This window comes from Antrostomus carolinensis, unplaced genomic scaffold (assembly GCF_000700745.2).
Source record: "Antrostomus carolinensis isolate BGI_N321 unplaced genomic scaffold, ASM70074v2 scaffold13962, whole genome shotgun sequence".
NCBI classification, from domain to species: domain Eukaryota; kingdom Metazoa; phylum Chordata; class Aves; order Caprimulgiformes; family Caprimulgidae; genus Antrostomus; species Antrostomus carolinensis.
Window position 1 is genome coordinate 1 of NW_010301782.1, and position 20,366 is coordinate 20,366.

The 20,366-nt window shown below is 52.0% G+C and overlaps 1 protein-coding gene across 1 annotated transcript in view; it reads left to right on the forward strand.

Moving 5' to 3' along the window:
- Positions 1–7,641: 7,641 nt before the first annotated feature.
- The window catches only part of MYRF (myelin regulatory factor), a gene marked incomplete at its 5' end in the record, with an annotated part of 15,436 nt that continues 2,711 nt past the window's right edge, over positions 7,642–20,366 (forward strand). Inside the window, 15 exons of the mRNA XM_029083930.1 lie at positions 7,642–7,837; positions 8,402–8,478; positions 8,778–8,888; positions 9,215–9,305; positions 9,551–9,751; positions 10,331–10,439; positions 10,981–11,090; positions 13,259–13,419; positions 14,047–14,119; positions 14,514–14,602; positions 15,018–15,086; positions 16,041–16,121; positions 17,628–17,743; positions 19,184–19,477; positions 20,257–20,344. Coding sequence (XP_028939763.1) covers positions 7,642–7,837; positions 8,402–8,478; positions 8,778–8,888; positions 9,215–9,305; positions 9,551–9,751; positions 10,331–10,439; positions 10,981–11,090; positions 13,259–13,419; positions 14,047–14,119; positions 14,514–14,602; positions 15,018–15,086; positions 16,041–16,121; positions 17,628–17,743; positions 19,184–19,477; positions 20,257–20,344 — 1,866 coding nt within the window. The remainder of the gene's footprint in view (positions 7,838–8,401; positions 8,479–8,777; positions 8,889–9,214; positions 9,306–9,550; positions 9,752–10,330; positions 10,440–10,980; positions 11,091–13,258; positions 13,420–14,046; positions 14,120–14,513; positions 14,603–15,017; positions 15,087–16,040; positions 16,122–17,627; positions 17,744–19,183; positions 19,478–20,256; positions 20,345–20,366) is intronic.

A 20,366-nucleotide genomic window follows, 5' to 3' on the forward strand; every position in this document is an offset into this window, starting at 1 on the left:
AGGGGTCCTCCTGGGGTATGTGGAGGAGGGGGTGCTCTGTGATACCAAATAACCCAAGACTATTGTCACACCTTGCCTGGATGGAGCCCAGGACAGGAGCCAAGGACACCAGGCAAGGCCAGTCATAGAATCATAGAATCCCAGACTGGTTTGGGTTGGGAGGGACCTTCAAGCTCATCCAGTCCCAACCCCCCTGCCAGCAGCAGGGACACCTTCCACTAGACCAGGTTGCTCAAAGCCTCATCCAACCTGGCCTTCAACACTTCCAGGGAGGAGCAGCCTCAGCTTCTCTGCCCAACCTGGGACACTGGCTCACCACCCTCACACCAAAGAATTTCTTCCTCACATCTCAGCTCCATCTCCCCTCTGCCACTTTCAAGCCATCACCCCTTGTTCTGTCACTCCCTGTCCTTGGCCAAAGTCCCTCCCCACCTTCCTGGAGCCTCTTCAGGTACTGGGAGGCGCTAAAAGGTCTCCCCAGAGCTTCTCTTCTCCAGGCTGAACAGCCCCAACTCTCTCAGCCTGTCCTCACAGCAGAGCTGCTCCAGTTGTGGGGGCAGAGTAGGGTCTGTGACATGCAGGGAGGCTGTTGCTGCAAACCCCAGCCCTCCTGCACACCCATCTGCTCAGCCCAGCCCTACTCCTTGTACCATCTTTAATGCAGACCTGGTGGTGACTGGGACCTGCTGTGGGTTGTTCCCCTGCTGAAAAGTGGCTGCTGGAGTTGGTTACTGTGGTGGCATCGTGGCATGGATGAAGATTGTGTTTGTGGCTGTTTCCCCAAGCACAGCAGGAGGAGGGTCATTTGGGGAGGTGGTTACTTCTGTTTTACTAAACTGTTTCCATAAAGGAAGCATCTCCCAGCTTCAGGCACAGTATCAACTACTTCTGGGAACTTGGGAACAGTTCCCTCAGCTGGGAACTCAGCACACTTGTGCTCCAGACCCTTCCCCAGCTCCGTTGCCCTTCTCTGGACACGCTCCAGCACCTCCATGTCCTTCTTGGAGTGAGGAGTCCAACACTGAACCCAGCACTCGAGGTGCAGCCTCACCAGTGCCTGGTGCACGGGTAAGAGAACTTCCCTGGTCCTACTGGCCACACATGTCCGAAGGCTTCTGAGAAGTGGAGGCACCAGCAGAAATGAACCCCCTTTCTCTGACTTGGGTTGGTCACAGCTTCTCAATCCCTGGAGCAACCTCTCTCCCACCATCAATCTCCACGGGGCTTTCACTACGTGGCAGAAGCACAAACGCACCTTGTGTAGTCAGCGGGGTCCAAAGGACTCTGTGGGTGGCAGGAGAAGACCTTTCACACGGCCTCGCTTTTCTCTCTGACATAATGAGTCCTCCTTCTCCTTCCACCCCACTGTTTACCTGCGCTGGGTAAACTGGGTCTCTCATCTGAAACACGTCACGAGTCTTCCAGCTTCTCACGGACCGTTTGCAGGTGTTTCAGTCCCTGTTTTGCTGTCAGAGGTTTGCTGTCCACCCTGGGATGTTATGGGCAGACTGGTAGAGGCAAACCACACAATATTTTCTGCTGGGTGAGGAGAAGTTGCTGGAGTGCTGCAAACAACACCTTTTAACTTCTGCCAACCCAACCCTGCTCTGCCATCTTCTTGGGATCTGGCTTTGGGATCAATTGCCTAATACCTGCTTTTAGGATTTCGGCTGAAAGCCAGAGCAAACCTACTTTTGTAGGCATTTTAGGTCATCATCCCGTTGTGTAATGAACAAATTCCATTTCCCTGACTTCATGGAGATTTGAGGAACCCACGTGCAGTTTGTTGTGGCGCTGGATTTGACCAGTATTAAGGGTTAAGGTCAAGGGTTGATCGATTCATTTTTTTTTTGTTGTGCATTATCTCAGTGGACTCTTCCTCCTGGTGGGTAAATTTGTGGTCAGGTATCTCTACAAGAGACTGTGTGAGCTGAACCTGTGTCTCTCTAAATGGAAGATCACTTGGTTCTCCTGGAACAGCATTGCACCAGCATACATCCATCAGAAACTCCAAAAAGCTCCATCTAGAAAGCATTTTTTTAGGTTGACCAATCCATGTTTTAGCAAGTAGGAGTCTTCTCCTTCCCTTCTGCCTTTTGGATACACTCAGCAGATGAGCAGGCATCTGTGTTGCTTTGAGATCCATGAATATTTCAACAGTTTAGTTTCCTCTCAGATCATAAGGACCAGCCATTCCCAGTCTGGTTTCTACTGGAAGCTGTCCTCTAGTTTGTACGAGTTTCCTGCTCCTAGAGGGGACGTATTTTTTTTTCTCCCCATGATCCAGGTGCCCACAACCTCTTCACAGCCCCAGGAATTTGAATTATCTGAATCATCTGATTTTTCCTACTCTTGTTCTTAAGAAAAGAGACCAGAAAAGTACGTTAAGGAGGGCTCAGGTTCTCACCCCAGCGTTGGAGTTTCTCACTAGTCCAAGAGCTTGTCAGTGTTTTAACAGCAATTGCTGCACACAAAGAGCACGTGCAGAAGATTGACTTCTCCAAAGCTGTCCCTGAAGGTCCACCCTGCTCCATGGAGGGGAATTTTTAGCTTTGTAGTGCTTCCTCCTCAGTTCTACCTCAGAGAAAAGCCAGGCCAGTGGTTACTGCTGCATAGGAGAGATCCAGCTCTGCTCCTGTATCTAGACATGACACTTTCTGTTGGGCTGGTGGAATAATTGCTTCGTCAGGACTTTATTGATTATATTTTTGAAGCTGTAGAGAATAGTTGATGCTTGTGCCTCTGGATGGATGTGTAACGTTCCATGTTAATTCCAGGCTAAATATAACCTTACAGGGCAAAAAAATACCCTTAAATCCTATTGCCTCTTGCACACACAAAATTGGGTCCTTTAGAAGTCTCTCTGCTGAGAGCAGGACTCAAATGTCTCAAAGTCCATCATGTTTGGAGGTTGATCAGTTGAGAAGGAGAAATTTTTCCAGATTTGAGGTCTTTCTGTTGTGAATGAGTATCTTGTGGGGGGGAAACCTCAAACCCAGAGGGATCTGGGAGTTTGTTTGAGATCCAAGAATCTGTCTGTGTCAACCAACACTGCCACCTTGTCTCCTTATGCTGCTTTTGGGGGGAACTCAAGTTGCTGGCCTCTTGCCAGACTTCTGCTGGGATTTTGGATGTACTTTCATGGTGCCCACCAGCTGTCTGATCTGCTCAGCAAATGGAGAGGCTCCTCAGAACAAACCATGAAGTGATACCTACTGGGACATGAGTTAGTCAGGAACTTGTCAGTGTTGGGTTCATGATTGGACTTGATGATCTTAAAGGGCTTTTCCAATTGAGGAAATTCTGGGATTCTGGGAGTTGTTGAGTGGAGGTGCCTGGAAATCTGTGTCTTGGCTTGTTGGGCTTGTGTCTCAGGCTTTGCTTATGTGGGCTGAGGAATCTCTGTTGGTTGAAGGAGACCGATGTCTCTGGATTAGTTTTATTGATAATACATTTCTTTTTGGCCTTTTGCACTGATTTTGTGGTTTCAGACTCACTGAACCTTCAAAAAAGGTTTAGCTGGTTTCCAGGTCTGGAACCAGGCAGTTCACTCATTTACTCCTGGGAGCAGGAGTCATCCATCTCCCTGACAGCGTGCTCTGATAAATGCCAGCAGGTCCCTCCTCCCTCTCCCCCTGTGTTTACAGTTTGAGGTAAGGCAGCTGGTGAAGGGCAGTGCAGTGCTCCACAGAAACATCTCCACGCTGAGGCCTCTCTGCTCTGACCCTGGGAACTGGGCTGGTGCCGTTCTCCTCCCATCAAACAAACTGGTGCTCTCCATGTGTTCTCCTCTAAAGCTGCGGGTTAAACCTGAGCTTTCAGGTTTGCATTCCTTGGTTAAAAGAAATGTCCTTATAAACAGCACCAAACCTGGCTTTGCTGCAGATCTTGGATCTCAGCAAGAGGACAGAGACCAGTGTGAGGTGGTCCAGTCCTGCTGGATGTGTTTTGGGTTAGGTGACACAGTGTGTTGGCTCTGTTGACCACCTTGGCTAAGCCTATGGTGATGGATCACTGAGGTCTCACTCTCTCATGCCAGTGAGTGTATCTTGGGCAGCTGAAGGGACCATGAACAGTGCTGAGCTGTGAGTGCACTGGTGGGGTTGTGTCACTGTCAGTCTGACGTGGATGGGGTGAGATGGCAGCGTCACGCTGCTCAACTGCAGGTTCTTATCCTCCATCCTGGTGTTTGGATGCTGGAAGAGAAACAAAGCAGGGACTGTATGGAATTAGTGAGTCATCCTTGGATTAGGGGGTCTCCAGACATGACTTAGGAGTGATTGAAATACTGAGGAACCTGGAAGGAAGGAGGAGAGAAATGGGGGAGATGCTTCTTCCAGAGAGAAAAACATTGAGGTATGTGAGCATCCCTCTGACAATCTGCTCTTGGCCACAGGTCCCAGTACAGTTCCTGTTTCATCAAAGACACCTTTCTCCTTGCAGTGCCTTTGCTTTGGCTAAAATAATCCATTTGACCCCAGACCTTTTCCTCCTGACACTTTGCCCTCTGAGCCCTTCACTCTCCCTAGGAAAAGCCAACATGGCTTTGGCTACTCCCAGGCCATTGACTTGTCAGTGGCTGGTGTCATCCCTAATCCCAGGAACTGCTTCTGCCTTGGCATCACCTGCCCTTCCTTCTCCTGCCACCCCATTCCTGGTGCTGCCCATCCAGAGAGCGTGTCTCAGGAGGGACACGCTGCCAGTTGCTGCCCAAGGACTGGGTCTGGGGCAGCGTGGTGGTGACCTTAAGGTCTCTGTGGTTCAAGATGAAAAGGAGGATGTTTTTTTCGAGTGTCTGGAGTCCTTAAGGTGCCTCAGTCAATGATGTCCCTGCACCACGTGGCAGTAGGGAAGTGGGTTTGCTGCTTCCAGGTGGGATTTACAATGTGAGAGCACCAAAGCGCTGGAATAGGAGATCCAGGGGATCCCCCACCCTGTCTGCAGTGGGGGACAAGCTGAGAGCAGCTCCTTGGCTGAGTCAGAGGTGATGGCTTGAAGGCAGAGGGCTGGGGAGATCCTCTGATACCTGGAAAGCAGCTTTTTGCCTCCGATCTACCCCAGTGCAGGGATCCAGCTTTGGGGATGCACCAACCACAGCCACTGGGAAAGCTCAGAGAGAAGGAGCCTCTGAGAAAGGTGCTCTGGTGGGACCAGGCATTCCTAGAAGACAGAGGAAGGGAAGCCTGGCTGTCTCCCTTCTCTCAACACGTGTGTTTAGCAGCTGTCAGTTTGAGTGACATTAACCAGAGCATGTTTTGGAAGCATCTGTGGTTTGGAATTTCAGTCAGTTCCTCTCTCTCCTCTGCTTTCTCTGTTAAGAACCAGTGGGGCAAGTGGTGGGTACTTGGGGGTCCTGGAGGAAGCTCAGCAGGTAGATCTTGGTGAAAGCAGTTGGGAAGGGCTCTGGCACCCATGGAGTGAGCATGGAGGGTGCTCCAGCCAACCCAAACTGTGGCTTCTCATCAAGAAAAGGCAGATGAAGTCAGGGCTGGGGCTGGGAGAAGGGTGAGAGCAGAGGGGAATTCCTCTCGTGCTTCTGGGCTAAGGTAGTGCTCTGCTCCCACCGTCTGGTTTGTGTTTGGACCATGGCATGGCAGCTCCAGGTCCCTTGGGTGCAAGAAATGAGTAGTAGTTGCTCAGGGCCATCCTGACATTATTCATGGCTGCTTGGAAACACCCACAGCTTTCATCCACGTTAACCCCTCCAGTGTGTGTGGGGGGAGAATGGCTTTCTTCCCAGAAGAAAGGAAAACGACACCAGAGGAGCAAGAGTGACCTTTCTATATCTCCTGCTTCCCAGAGCCTGCTGAGGTCAGCCTCCTCCATGGCTGGCAGTCTGTCCATCTCCCCTCCCATTGCTCTGGGCAGTATCTGTCTGTCTGTATTAAGAACTGGAGGTGGAAGTCAGCAGTGGTTTGATTTTGCAGAAGAACACTCCAATATTTGTAAGCCTGATCTGGAAGACGAGGCTGAGGTCCCCTTCACCTCAGCTGATTAAAAACCATGGGATTTGGGTGTTCTGTTAGGAAGGCTTGATGGGGAGGTGGGATGAGAAGCATCTCCTTCCCCCCTTGTGTAGGATGGGCAGCACCCCAGGGGCCCACCAGCCCCGGTCTGGCTTTTTGGATGGTGAGAAAAAGGAGACTTACTGCAAAGGCCACATATTTCCCTCGTTCCCATGGTAACCAGCCCATTAAAAGAGATGTAGATTAAACCTCCCCAGCTGGTGTGTGTTCATCGGGCAGCCAGGGCCCCTCTCCTCCTCCTCCTCCTCCATCCTCTGGATGGGAGAGCTGGAAGCTTTTTGGAGCAGGTGTTTGTGATTTCATCAGGAATCCAGCATCACCAGCACAGGCGTCGTCGGGAATGCGATGGGTGAAGTGAGTGGAGATGTGAGACCCCCACCAAGTTCAACCTGAGCTGCTTCCCCCAGCGAGCAGCATTCAGGGATCTCCTCCAGGCTGTGGGGCTTGGTGTCTCCAGGGTGTGTTGAGTCAGGACTAAGCAGCTGGACTTTTTAGGAGCAGCTCTTGGAAAGGAGACGCTGGCTTCTCGTGGCTCATGTTCTTCTGTATTTACAGCATTAGTGCTATAGGGTGATGTTCCTCAAATCCTGCTCAAAGGAACCAGGGCAGTGGTGGAGTCCCCATCCCTGGAGGGATTGAAGAGTCCTGTAGACACAGTGCTGAGGGACATGGGTTAGTCATAGGGGACTGGTCAGTGTTGGGTTCATGGTTGGACTCGATGAGCTTAAAGGGCTTTTCTAATCGAGTCAGTTTTGTGATTCTGTAAAGCAAAGCTTGCAGCTTCAAGGAGATGGACCTGGACCTTCTCTGAACTTTCCTCCCTGCACAGCAGGATGGGCTGCTGCGTGGGCTTAGACAAGGTGTTGGGTTCATATCAAGCAGTGCCTGCCTGTGCCGGTTGGCCCCATGGGGACCCAAGAGCAGTGTCAGTGCAGGGCAGGAGGGACAGCATCAGAAGCTCTCTCTTTCACCCCAACTCAACCCTCCTTCCCCTCCCATGTGCCTGCTCTGCCTCAGGATTATTTTGTGGCTGTATATGTGAGTGGAGGTGGCCTTTGTGATCTATGTTGAGGTGGGACTATTCATGACTATATGGCCTCCAGGAAGGGTGGGGAGGGACTTTGGCCAAGGGCAGGGAGTGACAGAACAAGGGGTGATGGCTTGAAAGTGGCAGAGGGGAGATGGAGATGAGATGGGAGGAAGAAATTGTTTGGTGTGAGGGTGGTGAGACAGTGTCCCAGGTTGGCCAGAGAAGCTGTGGCTGCTCCTCCCTGGAAGTGTTCTCGGCCAGGTTGGATGAGGCTTTGAGCAACCTGGTCTAGTGGAAGGTGTCCCTGCTGCTGGCAGGGGGGGTGGGACTGGATGAGCTTGAAGGTCCCTTCCAACCCAAACCATTCCATGATTCTCTGACACAGTTGCTTTTCATACCTGGTGGGACGTGGAGGTGAGCTGTCCCTCCCAGCTCATCCCACCCAGGATGTGACTTTGTTCCATGCCTTATGGACCCCTCATTGTCTTTTCTTCCAAGTGTGTGGCTCATCCTTCCCCCCAGAAAGCATGAACCTCTCGTGGTGTGCACAGGGCTCTGGTCTAACACCTGCTGCCTTTTCCACAGCCCCATGCTGACGTACCGCGTCGATGCTGACAAAGGGTTCAACTTCTCGGTGGGTGATGATGCCTTTGTGTGCCAGAAGAAGAATCACTTCCAGGTCACGGTCTACATCGGCATGCTTGGAGATCCCAAGTATGTGAAGACCCCCGAAGGCCTGAAACCCTTAGAGTGCTTCTACCTGAAGCTGCACGGAGTGAAGGCAAGCGGGAGCTAAGGGCCAGGAGTGAATCCAGCTGGGAGAAGGGATGCTCAGGAGATGGCTGGGATCAGGCAACACCACATCTTCATGTGCTCAGTTGTAGGGGAGTGTGTAGGAGAGCGCTGAAGGCCAGAACAAGGCAGATCTTGAAATATGAGTCTGAAGATGGACTCAATCACTGCCTGGGTGTCTTCAGAGCTGCTTCTCACTCACTTTTGACTCCAGAGGTATATAGACACTTTGGGAAGATCCTTTCACCCTTAGGTGCCACCCTGCTGAGGGAGGTACCCATGCTTGGACAATGACCACACTCAAGTTGAATGCTGCAAGTTGGTTGTCCCGAGTCATAGGAGGGCTGGGCAGACAGCTGGGCTGTGCTGAGGAGGAGGTGGGAAGGGGAAGGTCTCAGCTTTCCATAAAAACCATGTAGATGTGGCACTCAGGGACATGGTTTACCGGGCACGGTGGTGTTGGGTTGACAGTTGGACTTGATGATCTTAAAGGTCTTTTCCAACCTTTATGATTCAATGATTCTTTGTCACATGCCCAAATCTTTCTCTCCAGCTAGAGGCCTTGAACCAGTCGATCAATATAGAGCAGTCCCAGTCTGACCGCAGCAAACGGCCCTTCAACCCCGTCACGTGAGTATTGCCCAGGTACCTTCACCTGGGGGAAGTGCTCCAGGGGAATAAGTGATAGCAGGAGAAGGTGGGGAAAGGGGCTGAGTTGGAGGTCTCAGGGCAGTACTGTGGGTGTCACACTCTCCACCAGTTTTCTCCTCTGTTTCCCACAGCAAAGTTTTCCTCTCTTTACATTCCCTGCTCCGTGCCCAGTTCATAGACCTGTCTTGGTGGAACAGGCCAGGAGATGGCCATTCCTCAAAGAACCTCCTCTCTAGCAGTGTCCTCACTCACTCGCTCCTCTGTTTTCCTTTCCTCAGGGTCAACCTGCCTCCAGAGCAAGTCACCAAGGTCACCGTGGGGCGGCTGCACTTCAGCGAGACCACGGCCAACAACATGCGGAAGAAAGGCAAACCCAACCCAGACCAGAGGTGAGGACCACACGTGCCTTCTCCAAACCATTCTGAGCCCTCAAGACCTGTGGATGTGCCAGTCACCAAGCTGGGGAGTGTGGTTGGAGGAAGGGGGACATGGGGGACAGTTCCTGAATTGGCCATCCTTACCTGTGTGGTGGACAGGAGATGTCTGTTGTGGCCACAAGAAGGGTCTCCCCACTCTATAAGGGACTGGGGACAGTGCCTGTGCTCCACAGCACAAGGAGAGGACACCAAGCTTGGTGTCTTGGCCTCCAGAAGGGAAGTGGACTCAGCAGTTCCCAGTGCAGGATGGCACCCTGATGTCTCTCTCCTCTTGGCAGGTATTTCATGCTGGTGGTGGCCTTGCAGGCCCATGCACAGAACCAGAACTACACGCTCGCAGCCCACATCTCTGAGCGCATCATTGTCAGAGTGAGTCCCTCTCTTCTCCCTCAACCTCTGCAGGTGCCCCACAGTCCTTTCCTGGATGTCCTGGGTGATCCTCCTGCCTTCCTCTGGTTTTTCAGTGCTTTCTCCACCCAGCCCTTTCTCACCCTCTCCAAACTCTTACCACCTTGCTTGTAGCTCTCCGTGTTGTCTGGGATCTGGCTCCAGCATTTCTCTCCCTGCTTTTGCTGCTCCTGCTTTTCAGTCCTCACTTTCCTGTCTCTCCACAGGCCTCCAACCCTGGCCAGTTTGAGAGTGACAGTGATGTCCTCTGGCAGCGGGCACAGCTCCCTGATACTGTTTTTCATCACGGCCGGGTTGGCATCAACACTGACCGCCCTGATGAAGCTCTCGTGGTCCATGGCAACGTGAAGGTCATGGGTTCACTGATGCACCCTTCAGATGTCCGAGTGAAGGAGGACATCCAGGAGGTAAGAGCCAGGCAAACCAGGCTGGGTTTGGTGTGATCAGGGGTCTGAGAAGGCACCATAGAAAGTCAGAGTGTCCTTGTGAACCTGTTTTCAGCTGCTGATTTTGACGTAGTCCTTATGGGCAGCTTGAGCTCCTGACTAATGCCTTAGAAATCTGATTGTCCCAAACATATCTGTCCACCTTGTCTTAGGGAAGGGGTTGCCAGAGCCTGGGTGAGAAGCTCAGCTCTGCTCTGAAGTGCTCTCAGCTGGATGTGCCTGTCCAGAAAAGCTGGGTACAGTCATGTCTCATATTTATGAGAACTGCCTCTGCCCTGGGCCTGGTTGTGGAACGAGACTTGGTCTCCTCCTGGCTTCACTACCCAAGGAACTTGTCCAGTGAGAAGAACTGGAGATTATCCCCAAATGCTCTTTGTCCTCCTGGCTGGTCTGAGCAGGTTTCAGGGCTGTCTCATGAAGTGCTGTCTCACAAAGCTATTACCATGAGCCATCCTGAGGTTTGCTGCTTGGAGTCAAGAGTGATGGGAACTTCAGAAGCAAAACCCCTCTTAGGAGCATCACGTGTCTGTTTTGTCCCAGGTGGACACCACAGAGCAGCTGAAGAGGATCTCCCGGATGCGGCTAGTACACTACAACTACAAGCCTGAGTTTGCAGCCACGGTGGGCATTGACAACACCTCTGAGACAGGTATGGGCCCTGTGTCACACCACGGTGACCTGCTTGCGTGGACCTCATGTTCTGCAACCTACGGCAGCATTTTGTTCCTGGTGCTGAGCAGCTCTGCCCTGCTTTTCCCGGTGGTTGGATGAGGTTCTCACCACCTGAAGTTTAGGCATCTAATGAAATTCCCTCTTTAGTGAGTGGGAGAGAAGATGGCACTTCCCACAGGTGGCCTTTTGTGATGAGGGTTCTCCAAGTCCCCACCACCTCTCTCCAGGGGTACAACCATGCACCATGGTGGGGTGATGTGAACACCCCTCTCTGTGCAATCTGGGAACCATCCTCGTCTGAACAGCCTCTGATCTTCTGTCATTGAGCCTGTATGGGCTGTCTAGGCCACCAATGAGCTCTGCCTGGCCCTGCACAGGCTGGGGTGAGCAGAAGACAACCTTGTGTCATCCCTGGTGAACAGGGTTCCTGCCAACAACCGCATGGGCCAGAGAAAAGGGCTGTGGCAGGAGGAGTCCTGCCCAGACCACCTTGACCCAACTGTGCTGTTTCCATGCAGGTGTCATTGCTCAGGAGGTAAAGGAGATCCTGCCTGAAGCTGTGAAAGACACCGGAGACCTGGTCTTTTCCAATGGGAAGACCCTTGAGAACTTCCTGGTGGTGAACAAGGTTGGTGGCAGCTAGGAGGGACAAGGGAGGCTGTTGAACCTGGCTCGAGGGAGTTGTGGAGCTGGAAATGGAAGAGGGAAACTGTGATGCCTGGGAAATGCTTCTAGGCCAACACCACCCCTATGAGTTTCAGACCTGGCTGATCTTTCAGATGTCAGGAGCAGTGCTGAGTGGACAACAGACATCAGCAGGGAGGAACTAGCTTGATGTTGGTGAAAGTTGGCAGCTTCTCCCTCAGGAAAGTCTCCTTGTTGGCAGCCTCCTGTAGGGAGGATCTTAGTCATAATCCCTCCTTTCCAGATAAGATAAGGTGGTTATGTCAGGATAACCCAGAGCACCTGGCTGCTTGACCTCTCCATAACCTGTGAGAAGCTCGTTTGCTGCTCTGGGCATCGAGGGGACATCCTCCTGTAGCACACATCAAGGGGACAACCTCCCATAGCACACATTGAGGGGACAACCTCCCATAGCACACGTCAAGGGGACAACCTCCCATAGCACACATTGAGGGGACAACCTCCCGTAGCACACATTGAGGGGACAACCTCCCGTAGCACACATCAAGGGGACAACCTCCTGTAGCACACATCAAGGGGACAACCTCCCGTAGCACACATCGAGGGGACAACCTCCCATAGCACACATCGAGGGGACATCCTCCCGTAGCACACATCAAGGGGACAAGGGGACAACCTCCCATAGCACACATCGAGGGGACATCCTCCCGTAGCACACATCAAGGGGACAAGGGGACAACCTCCCATAGCACACATCGAGGGGACATCCTCCCGTAGCACACATCAAGGGGACAAGGGGACAACCTCCCATAGCACACATCGAGGGGACATCCTCCCGTAGCACACATCAAGGGGACAAGGGGACAACCTCCCATAGCACACATCGAGGGGACATCCTCCCGTAGCACACATCAAGGGGACAAGGGGACAACCTCCCATAGCACACATCGAGGGGACATCCTCCCGTAGCACACATCAAGGGGACAAGGGGACAACCTCCCATAGCACACATCGAGGGGACATCCTCCCGTAGCACACATCAAGGGGACAAGGGGACAACCTCCCATAGCACACATCGAGGGGACATCCTCCCGTAGCACACATCAAGGGGACAAGGGGACAACCTCCCATAGCACACATCGAGGGGACATCCTCCCATAGCACACATCGAGGGGACATCCTCCCATAGCACACATCGAGGGGACAACCTCCCGTAGCACACATCGAGGGGACAACCTCCCATAGCACACATCGAGGGGACAGCCTCCCAAAGCTGCCAGCTCTCTCCTGTATCACTCTGTCCAGAGTAGGAATGACCAAGATTGACCTTGGTGCCTTGTTTCTCCTTTGTGACCAGGACCCTGTCCAGCTGAATCTTAAAGATGTCCAATGCCAGGGAGCTCACTGCTTCCCCCAGGAGATTATTCCAATGGCTGATTGTTCTCATTGTCATAAGTTTCCTCTTGTGTCCAAAACTTACCCATTACCCATCATTTTTATCATGTGAATCCTTGGTAAAAGGAGTCTCCATCTTCTTTGTAGCCACCCTTGAGGTACTGGAACGTGGTGATGAGGTGTCCCCTCAGTCTTCTTTTCTCAAGGCTGAACAAACCCAGTTCTCTCAGCCTTTCCACTCATATGGCAGGCTTCCTAGTCCTTCATGGACCTTCTCTGGGCCCTCTCCAGCCTGTCCACAGGTTTTTTGGTATAGAGGTGACCAAAACTGAGCACAATATTCCAGGTGTGGCCTGACAAGTGCTGAGTAGAGTGGGACAATGACTTCTTCATCTCTGCTGGTGGTGCCCTTATTGTTGCAACCCAGTATCCTGTTGACTGTTCAGTCATCTTGAGTTTGTTGTCCACCAGGACCCTTAGGTTCCTTTCCACAGAGCTGCTCTCCAGACAGGTAGATCCCAGTCTGTGCTGTGCTCCTGAATTATGTTTGAAGAGTCTTTCTCTTGGTCTTATCTCCAGGGGCTGTAGAGATCTAGATGGGCCATGTTGGATGATTCCTTCTCCTCAGAGCAGGATGTTGTGTAGCTTTTCCCATGGGGCAGGGCATGAGAGAGCAGTCAGGGTGGCCAGATCCATGGGAGCAGGAATAGCCTCCATGTGCCAGACCACTCAGACTGCTGACCTGTTCTTTGGCAGGAGCGGATCTTCATGGAGAATGTGGGAGCTGTGAAGGAGCTGTGCAAACTGACAGACAACCTGGAGACCCGTATTGATGAGCTGGAGAGGTGGAGTCACAAGCTGGCCAAGCTCAAACGGCTGGACAGCATGAAGTCAACTGTGAGCTCTGGGACATTCAGGTATGAGTGTGCTGAGGGCACAGGAGCCAGAAGGGATGTCTCCTTTTGAGGCCAGGCAGTCCTGAGTGACAGCTTGATTTGGGAAAGGAGAGATGGGAGGAGTGGTGGGGTGTTGGCAGTTGTCATTTGGCCCAGGGTAGGTTGAAGGAGCTGAGATTGGTGAGACAGGTCTGGCATAGACATACCAACAGCCTGCTCTTAGACCAGCCCAAAAACACCCCAGAGTGAAATTATCTCCTCGAGTAAGTGAGTGGCCTTCTCAGGGCAAAGAGTTTCTCATGCTTCCAAAAACATCATCCTGACCCTGGTCAGCTTATGCAGGTTTTGGGGCAGAATTCCAGTTCTCTGAGTGATGGACCAGCACTTCACCTACCCCTGAGCAGATGAAGTGACAAGGGTTTGTGACTGTCATGCCACACAGAGGTTTCTCCCCTACCAGAGAACCACGTATTTGCCTGGGGATCACAATCTCATCAGGCTGGATGAGACTTTGAGCAACCTGGTCTAGTGGAAGGTGTCCCTGCTGCTGGCAGGGGGGTTGGAACTGGATGATCTTTAAGGTCCCTTCCAATCCAAACCAGTCTGGGATTCTATGATCTCAGCTCCATTCCTCCTTTCTCCTTGCAGCCAAACAGGAAGCCAGTTCAGCCGTGCAGGAAGTGTGCCCCACAAAAAGAGGCCCCACAAAGTAGCCAGCAAGGTAAGGGACCGCTCCCAAAGGAGCAACGTGCTGTTGGGGACAGTGGCCTGACTAAGAAGGGTTGTCTGCATGGTCCTCCTGTGTTTTCTTACATGTTGGAAACCCTGTCCACAGCAGGGGCATTGGAACTAGATGATCTTGAAGGTCCTTTCCAACCCAAACCATTTGATGATTCTATGTGCTGCAGAGGGAGAGACCCTGACTGCTCCCATTTCCATGATCTCTCCTTCTTTTTTGTCCATGCCTAATGAAGATGTTATAAGGCTTCTGTGCTGAGGGGTCTCCAGGCTTGCAGGGGAGCAGGAAGAGAGTGTGGGATGGGTTGGGTGGGATCCATGCGAGGTCCAGAGCAGTAAAGAGTCCTAAGCTGATCTTGGGGTTTTTCCTCTTGCAGTCACCATCAGTTGTCCCAGAACAAGCCTGCATCAGCCAGCGCTTCCTGCAAGGCACCATCATTGCCCTGGTCATCATCATGGCATTCAGGTGAGACCACACATCCAGGCTGCTGCTTCTCCACTGTCTCTCTCCAAGCTCATCGGTTTGGCTCGTGCCACCCGTGGGGTGTGTAGTGAGGGGCTGTGGACCTACAGCTTCTTTCATAGGATGAAGTCTCTTGGAAGCAGATCAGTACTGTGACATGACTGTGACAGTGTGAGGTTTTTTGTTGGACATGATGATCTTGAAGGTCTTTTCTAATCAAAACAATTCTATCACAGAATCCCAGAATGGCCTGGATTGGAAAAGCCCTTTAAGTTCATCGAGTCCAACCATGAACCCAACACTGACCAGTCCCCGACTGACCCATGTCCCTCAGCACTGTGTCTACACGACTCTTCAATCCCTCCATGTCCCTTGCCCCATGCCCATCCTTAGCCTGTACCTCTCTCTTTCTTCCCAGTGTGGTGTCCATGTCCACGCTCTACGTGCTGAGCTTGCGCAGTGAAGAGGACCTTGTGGATATCGATGGGTAAGTCCTTCTGGGCTCTGAGGGAAGGATGTGGTGGCCAGGAGAGTCTGAAGGGAAAAAAGGAGCCACTGTGGGGTTATTGAGCCCAGTTCTAGGGAGTGAGAATCACAGAATCCAATAATTGCCTTGACTGGAAAAACCCTTGAAGCTCATTGAGTCCAACCATGAACCCACCACTGACCAGTCCCCTATGACTAACCCATGTCCCTCAGCACTGTGTCTACACGACTCTTCAATCCCTCCAGGGATGGGGACTCCACCACTGCCCTGGGCAACCCCTTCCAATGCCTCAGAACCCTTGCAGCAAAGAAATTCTTCCTCACATCCCATCTCAACTACCCTGGCCACAACTGGAGCCCATTTCCTCTTGTCCTATCAAGCTGTAAAATGAACCAAACACAGCAGCACAGCCAAGTCTGATGTCAGTTAAATGATCTGGAGCAAGAAGTGAGGAATGGAGAAGACAAAGAGAATACCCTGTTGTTTGGCTGCTCACATATCCACTCATGACCAGTCCCAATGTTCTTTAGATGCCTCTTCAGCTGGACTAAAGCAGCTTCATCCCACTGATTGCAGTGGGGCTGGTCCAGTCTGTACTAGACAAGAGTTTTCCTCTTCAAACAGTGCCCTTGGTGTGGAGATGACGTGGAGGGAATGGCCCCAGCCTGGGGAGCGTGCACATGGTTTTGGCACACCTCACCCCTTTGGGTGCACGTGTTACCAGATAATGAGTCTCTTTTTTTCTCTCTCTGTCTTCTCCCCATCTTATTTTTCTCCCTCCCATTCTGGTTCCATCTCTCATCCAACCCATTTGCTTTCCATTTTGTCTTTTAATTTTCCCCTTCTTGTCTTTTTATTTCTATTACCTTCCATATCCTCTTTCATCCCACCCTTCCCCATCCTCATCTTCTCCCAACCTACCTCTTCTTCCCATCTCCCTTCACTGTCCTGTAGCTCCTTTGCTGTGCCCACTGCCTGTCTCCTGGCCCTCTTACGACACAGGGGTCCTGGGGTCCCGGTCGCTCTATGTCCACGGTATGTGACTGTTTCATGATATTCTTTATTTAATTCCTACATCCCTTCTCTCAATTCTTCTTCTTTCTTCCATCTGCACCACAGAAGACCAAGAATCTGAAACAGAATTCAAGAAAAAGGGGTGTGAGTATATTTCAGCAAGTGGGGACTCCAGGAGGAAGGATTATGGATCCTATCAAGAAGGGGAAATGAGGATGAGGAGATTGAAGAACCAATTAATTAAAGGCTGAATGAAGAAATTATATAGTACAGGTAGAGCAGGAGCAGACAGTTAGAAAGGAGTGGGGGGAGGATGTAAAAAGGATGAAGATTTTGAAGAATTGGCCAAAATGCTGTTCCTACCCTCCCTTCATATGTGGTTAGATTGGTTGTGGAGGTTCAATCTCAAGTACAGGTCATTTTATTGTGCAAAAAACAAAAGGATAGGAAAAAAAACCCTTAAATTATTGCTTTTTATGAGGCATCCCTGTTGGGAATGTTTGGAAAGGACACGGGGAAAGCTGGCTGAGTTCCTCCTTAGGTGCAGACCTGTGAAGCACCTCAGTTAATGGGATCTGCTGCCAAATCCTGCCCTTAAAAAGGAAAACAAAGAGCAGTGGAAGGCACAATTGATTGGTTCTTTTAGGAACTCCAGAGCAGAGTGTTTCACAGGGAGCTGTGAAAAAAGGAACAGCTTGTGGGATCCAAGGTGGATGGAAAGGAGTGGAGGAACATGATGGATAAGGGTTGGGTTTTGGTTGGGATGAAGGTTGGCTCCAGAGGCTGGTGCCCACATTCCCTCCAGGAGATGGGTGTTGCATCTCCTTTCACCAGAGAAAAAAAATATGTGTAATAAAATAAGAAATACGTGTAGTCAGGGAAGTCTTGGAGATGACAAAGTGGTCTTTTGATTTCTCTAAGTCTTTGAGAAACCTTGAGCCAGGCTAAGGGGACAGGCAAGATGTGGACAAGCAAAACGTGGGACAGATACAGATAAAACTGAACTGTTGCTGTGGCTGGGCAGGGTCTGGACAGGTCAAATCTTGAACATCTTTGTTAGGAGCTCAGTAGAAATTTCTGCTCAGTGGACAGCTACCATGCGTGAAGGCAGGAGCTGTGGTGTATCCCATAGCTCTGGTGCCCAGAAGTGGTGTTGCTCTGGGCTCTGTGTGCAGATATGGGAGAAAAAACATCCCAAGGCCACAGTTCCTCCCCTTTGACATCTGCCTTATCTTCTGGAGATGCCTGTGGTGTCCTCAACTCAGGTCTTGGTAACTTCAGTGAAACACCTGAAATTACTTGGGATGAATTTGGGTGGAATTTGTGTATTTCTAAAAAAAACAAGGTGAGGAACTCCTCTTCATGCTGGGAGGTCCTGGGGCTCTGGTTTTGTGGAAGGGATTCCAGGAGCACTTGGTGCTGCTCCTGTTAGATGTTCTCCCCTTGATTTACTCCAGGTGTCCCTGCTGTTTCTCCTGCAGTCACAGAAGACACGCAGGACTTAGTCTTTGGCTTACCTGGTCCCAGCGTGCGTGCCTGCTTCAGCCCACCCTGTTTCTCCATGTGCTGCTCTGCTGCTCCCACCAATGTCTCCTCTGTTGCCCCCTCTGAGACCAGCCCCACTCATGCCACTAACCGGACAGGTAAGTGCCACCCAGGAGGTGCTGGAACAACACTGAGGTGTGTCTGTTCCACCACTGCATCACCTCGGATCCCCAACCCCATCTCACCTCCTGTCCTACCTCTGCACGTTATGAAAAAGGACATGCAACCTGCCCTTCAAAATGTGCTTGGTGTCCTCCACACCCACTGCCTGGGTTGAGACCTTCTCAGCAGGCAGCTGTTGGGCAAAGTAGGACTTCCAAACCCATGTGGCATGGCTCAGACATCCGTGATCATGTTGCCAGGGGTAAGTAGGGGCTGGAAGGTCTTTGGAGCTGCCTGCTCTGCCAGCACAAGGTCATGAGAGGCTACACCAGGCTGGCCAGCATCCATGAGCAGCTGTTCCTTGCAGTCTGAGCTCATTCTGCTGTCTTGAGCAGGGATCTGAGAGGCCAGGAGGTGTGTCCTGCCTTTGGCTGCCCAAGCAGGGCTTTTGCAAGTCACTGGTGCAGGAGAAACAGCACCTCAGGCAGTCACTGCAGAGCTGTAACCCCACTGGAGTCATGTCTTAACCCTGCCTTAAACAGCAGGTCCTGCCTCAGCCCAGGGCTCTGCCCCTGCTTTGTCCCCACAGCCTGCTCTAGCTTCTCCTTCTGTGAGGATCCCACCAGCCCCTTCAGGCACAGAATCCCAGAATCACCTCGACTGGAAAAGACCTTGAAGCTCGTTGAGTCCAACCATGAACCCAACACTGACCAGTCCCCTATGACTAACCCATGTCCCTCAGCACTGTGTCTACACGACTCTTCAATCCCTCCAGGGATGGGGACTCCACCACTGCCCTGGGCAACCCCTTCCAATGCCTCAGAACCCTTGCAGCAAAGAAATTCTTCCTCACATCCCATCTCAACTGCCCTGGCCACAACTGGAGCCCATTTCCTCTTGTCCTGTCCTTTGGTCCTTGCTTGAACAGATCCACCCCCACCTCTCTCCACCCTCCTCCAAGGGACTTGCACAGAGCCACAAGGTCTCCCCTCAGCCTCCTTTTCTCCAGGCTCAACACCCCCAGTTCCCTCATGCCAGCAGAACCTGGCATTTGGCTTTGTTGAACCTCATGCACTTGGTCCTGGCCCATGGATCCAGCCTGTCCAGACCCCTCTGCAGAGCCTCCCAACCCTCCAGCAGATCAACACTCCCACCCAGCTGGGTGCCTTCTGCAAACTGACTGAGGGTGCCCTGATCCCCTGGTCCAGATCATGGATAAAGATGTTTAACAGGACAGGTCCCAGTGCTGAGCCCTGGGGACCACTGGTGACCACAGAAGCTGGGAAGCCTTAGCTGCTCACGGTGGGGTTATACAGGAGGTGACATGGGGACAGGACAAACCCAGAGCTGTTCTCTCTGCTCTGACCTCAGAGGTCAGGAGCTGCTGGCCTCTCTCTGCCTCTCAGCCCAACTTTTCTCTTCCTTTTTCTTCACAGACCAAAGTCAAACCTCACTCCTACCAGTGACAAACATCAAAGCCAAATCCAGGGGCATCACCGGGAAATCCATCTCCTACACCAAGTGGCCAAAGACACCTGACAGGTCTCAGAGCTTCGGCAGCCCCAATGCCAGCCCCTCCTCCCCTTTCACCCACATCCAGGGCAAATCCAAGTACATCTCCAACCTCTCGCTCTCCCGCAGCAACTCCCCGCTGGGGCAGAGCCGGCAGCAGCGCAGCATCAAGCATCCGGGGAGCGAGTGGTCCCACACAGAGGATCCCAGCACGGGTGGTAGGTGGACCCTATAGACCTTATCTTCATCCCTCCCTGCAGTGACACCGTGGTCCTGGGTTCTCTCCTGGGGTATCTTCAACCAACTGGGTCTCGTTTGTCCTGCACAGCTCTCGCTGTGTCCCCATCCTGCAGCTTGTTGGCTCCCAGCGCAGCCAGGTTCAGCCTCCAGCCCTGTCCTTCCTCCCTGGTGCTGCCTGATGCTTTCTGACCATATTAACCAGTTGCTAGTTCCCTTCTGAGGTTGCCATACTGGTATCTGTGTTCTTACCCCTGTCTTGGCTTGATCTAAATCGAATCTGGAGGAAGGAACACACAGATCAGTCACACTGGGAGCACGGTGACGATGACCAGCTGTTGGCATCATCAGGGACACCCCTTCTCATAGAATAGTTTGGTTGGAAAAAGACCATTATGATCATCTAGTCCAACTGGAAACCCAGCATTGCCAAGTTCAGCACTAAAGCATGTCCCCAAGTACCACATCTACACGTCCTGTAGATACCTCCAGGGATGGGGACTCCACCAGCTCCCTGGGCAGCCTGTTCCAATGTCTGACCACTCTTTCAGTAAAGAAATGTTTCCCAATATCCAATCCAAACCTCTCTCCAAGCCTGGACATGGTGTTAACACAGTCTTGCAGCAATCTGACCTCCTCTCTGATGACAGGGTGATGAGGAAAGGTGGTCTCAGTGGCCAAGTGTCCCTTCCAGCCCTTCTCACTCAGGTTACCCAAGCTGCCATCCCTTTGCTGTTCCTAAATCTCCTCCCACCCACAGAGCCCAGCCCAGTACTGCACTCCATCCGGATCATGGAGATCAATTTGGCCATCCAGTCCCAGTACTGCGCAGCTGCCGACGCCTGCAGGTGAGTGTGGGCAAGGCTGGGG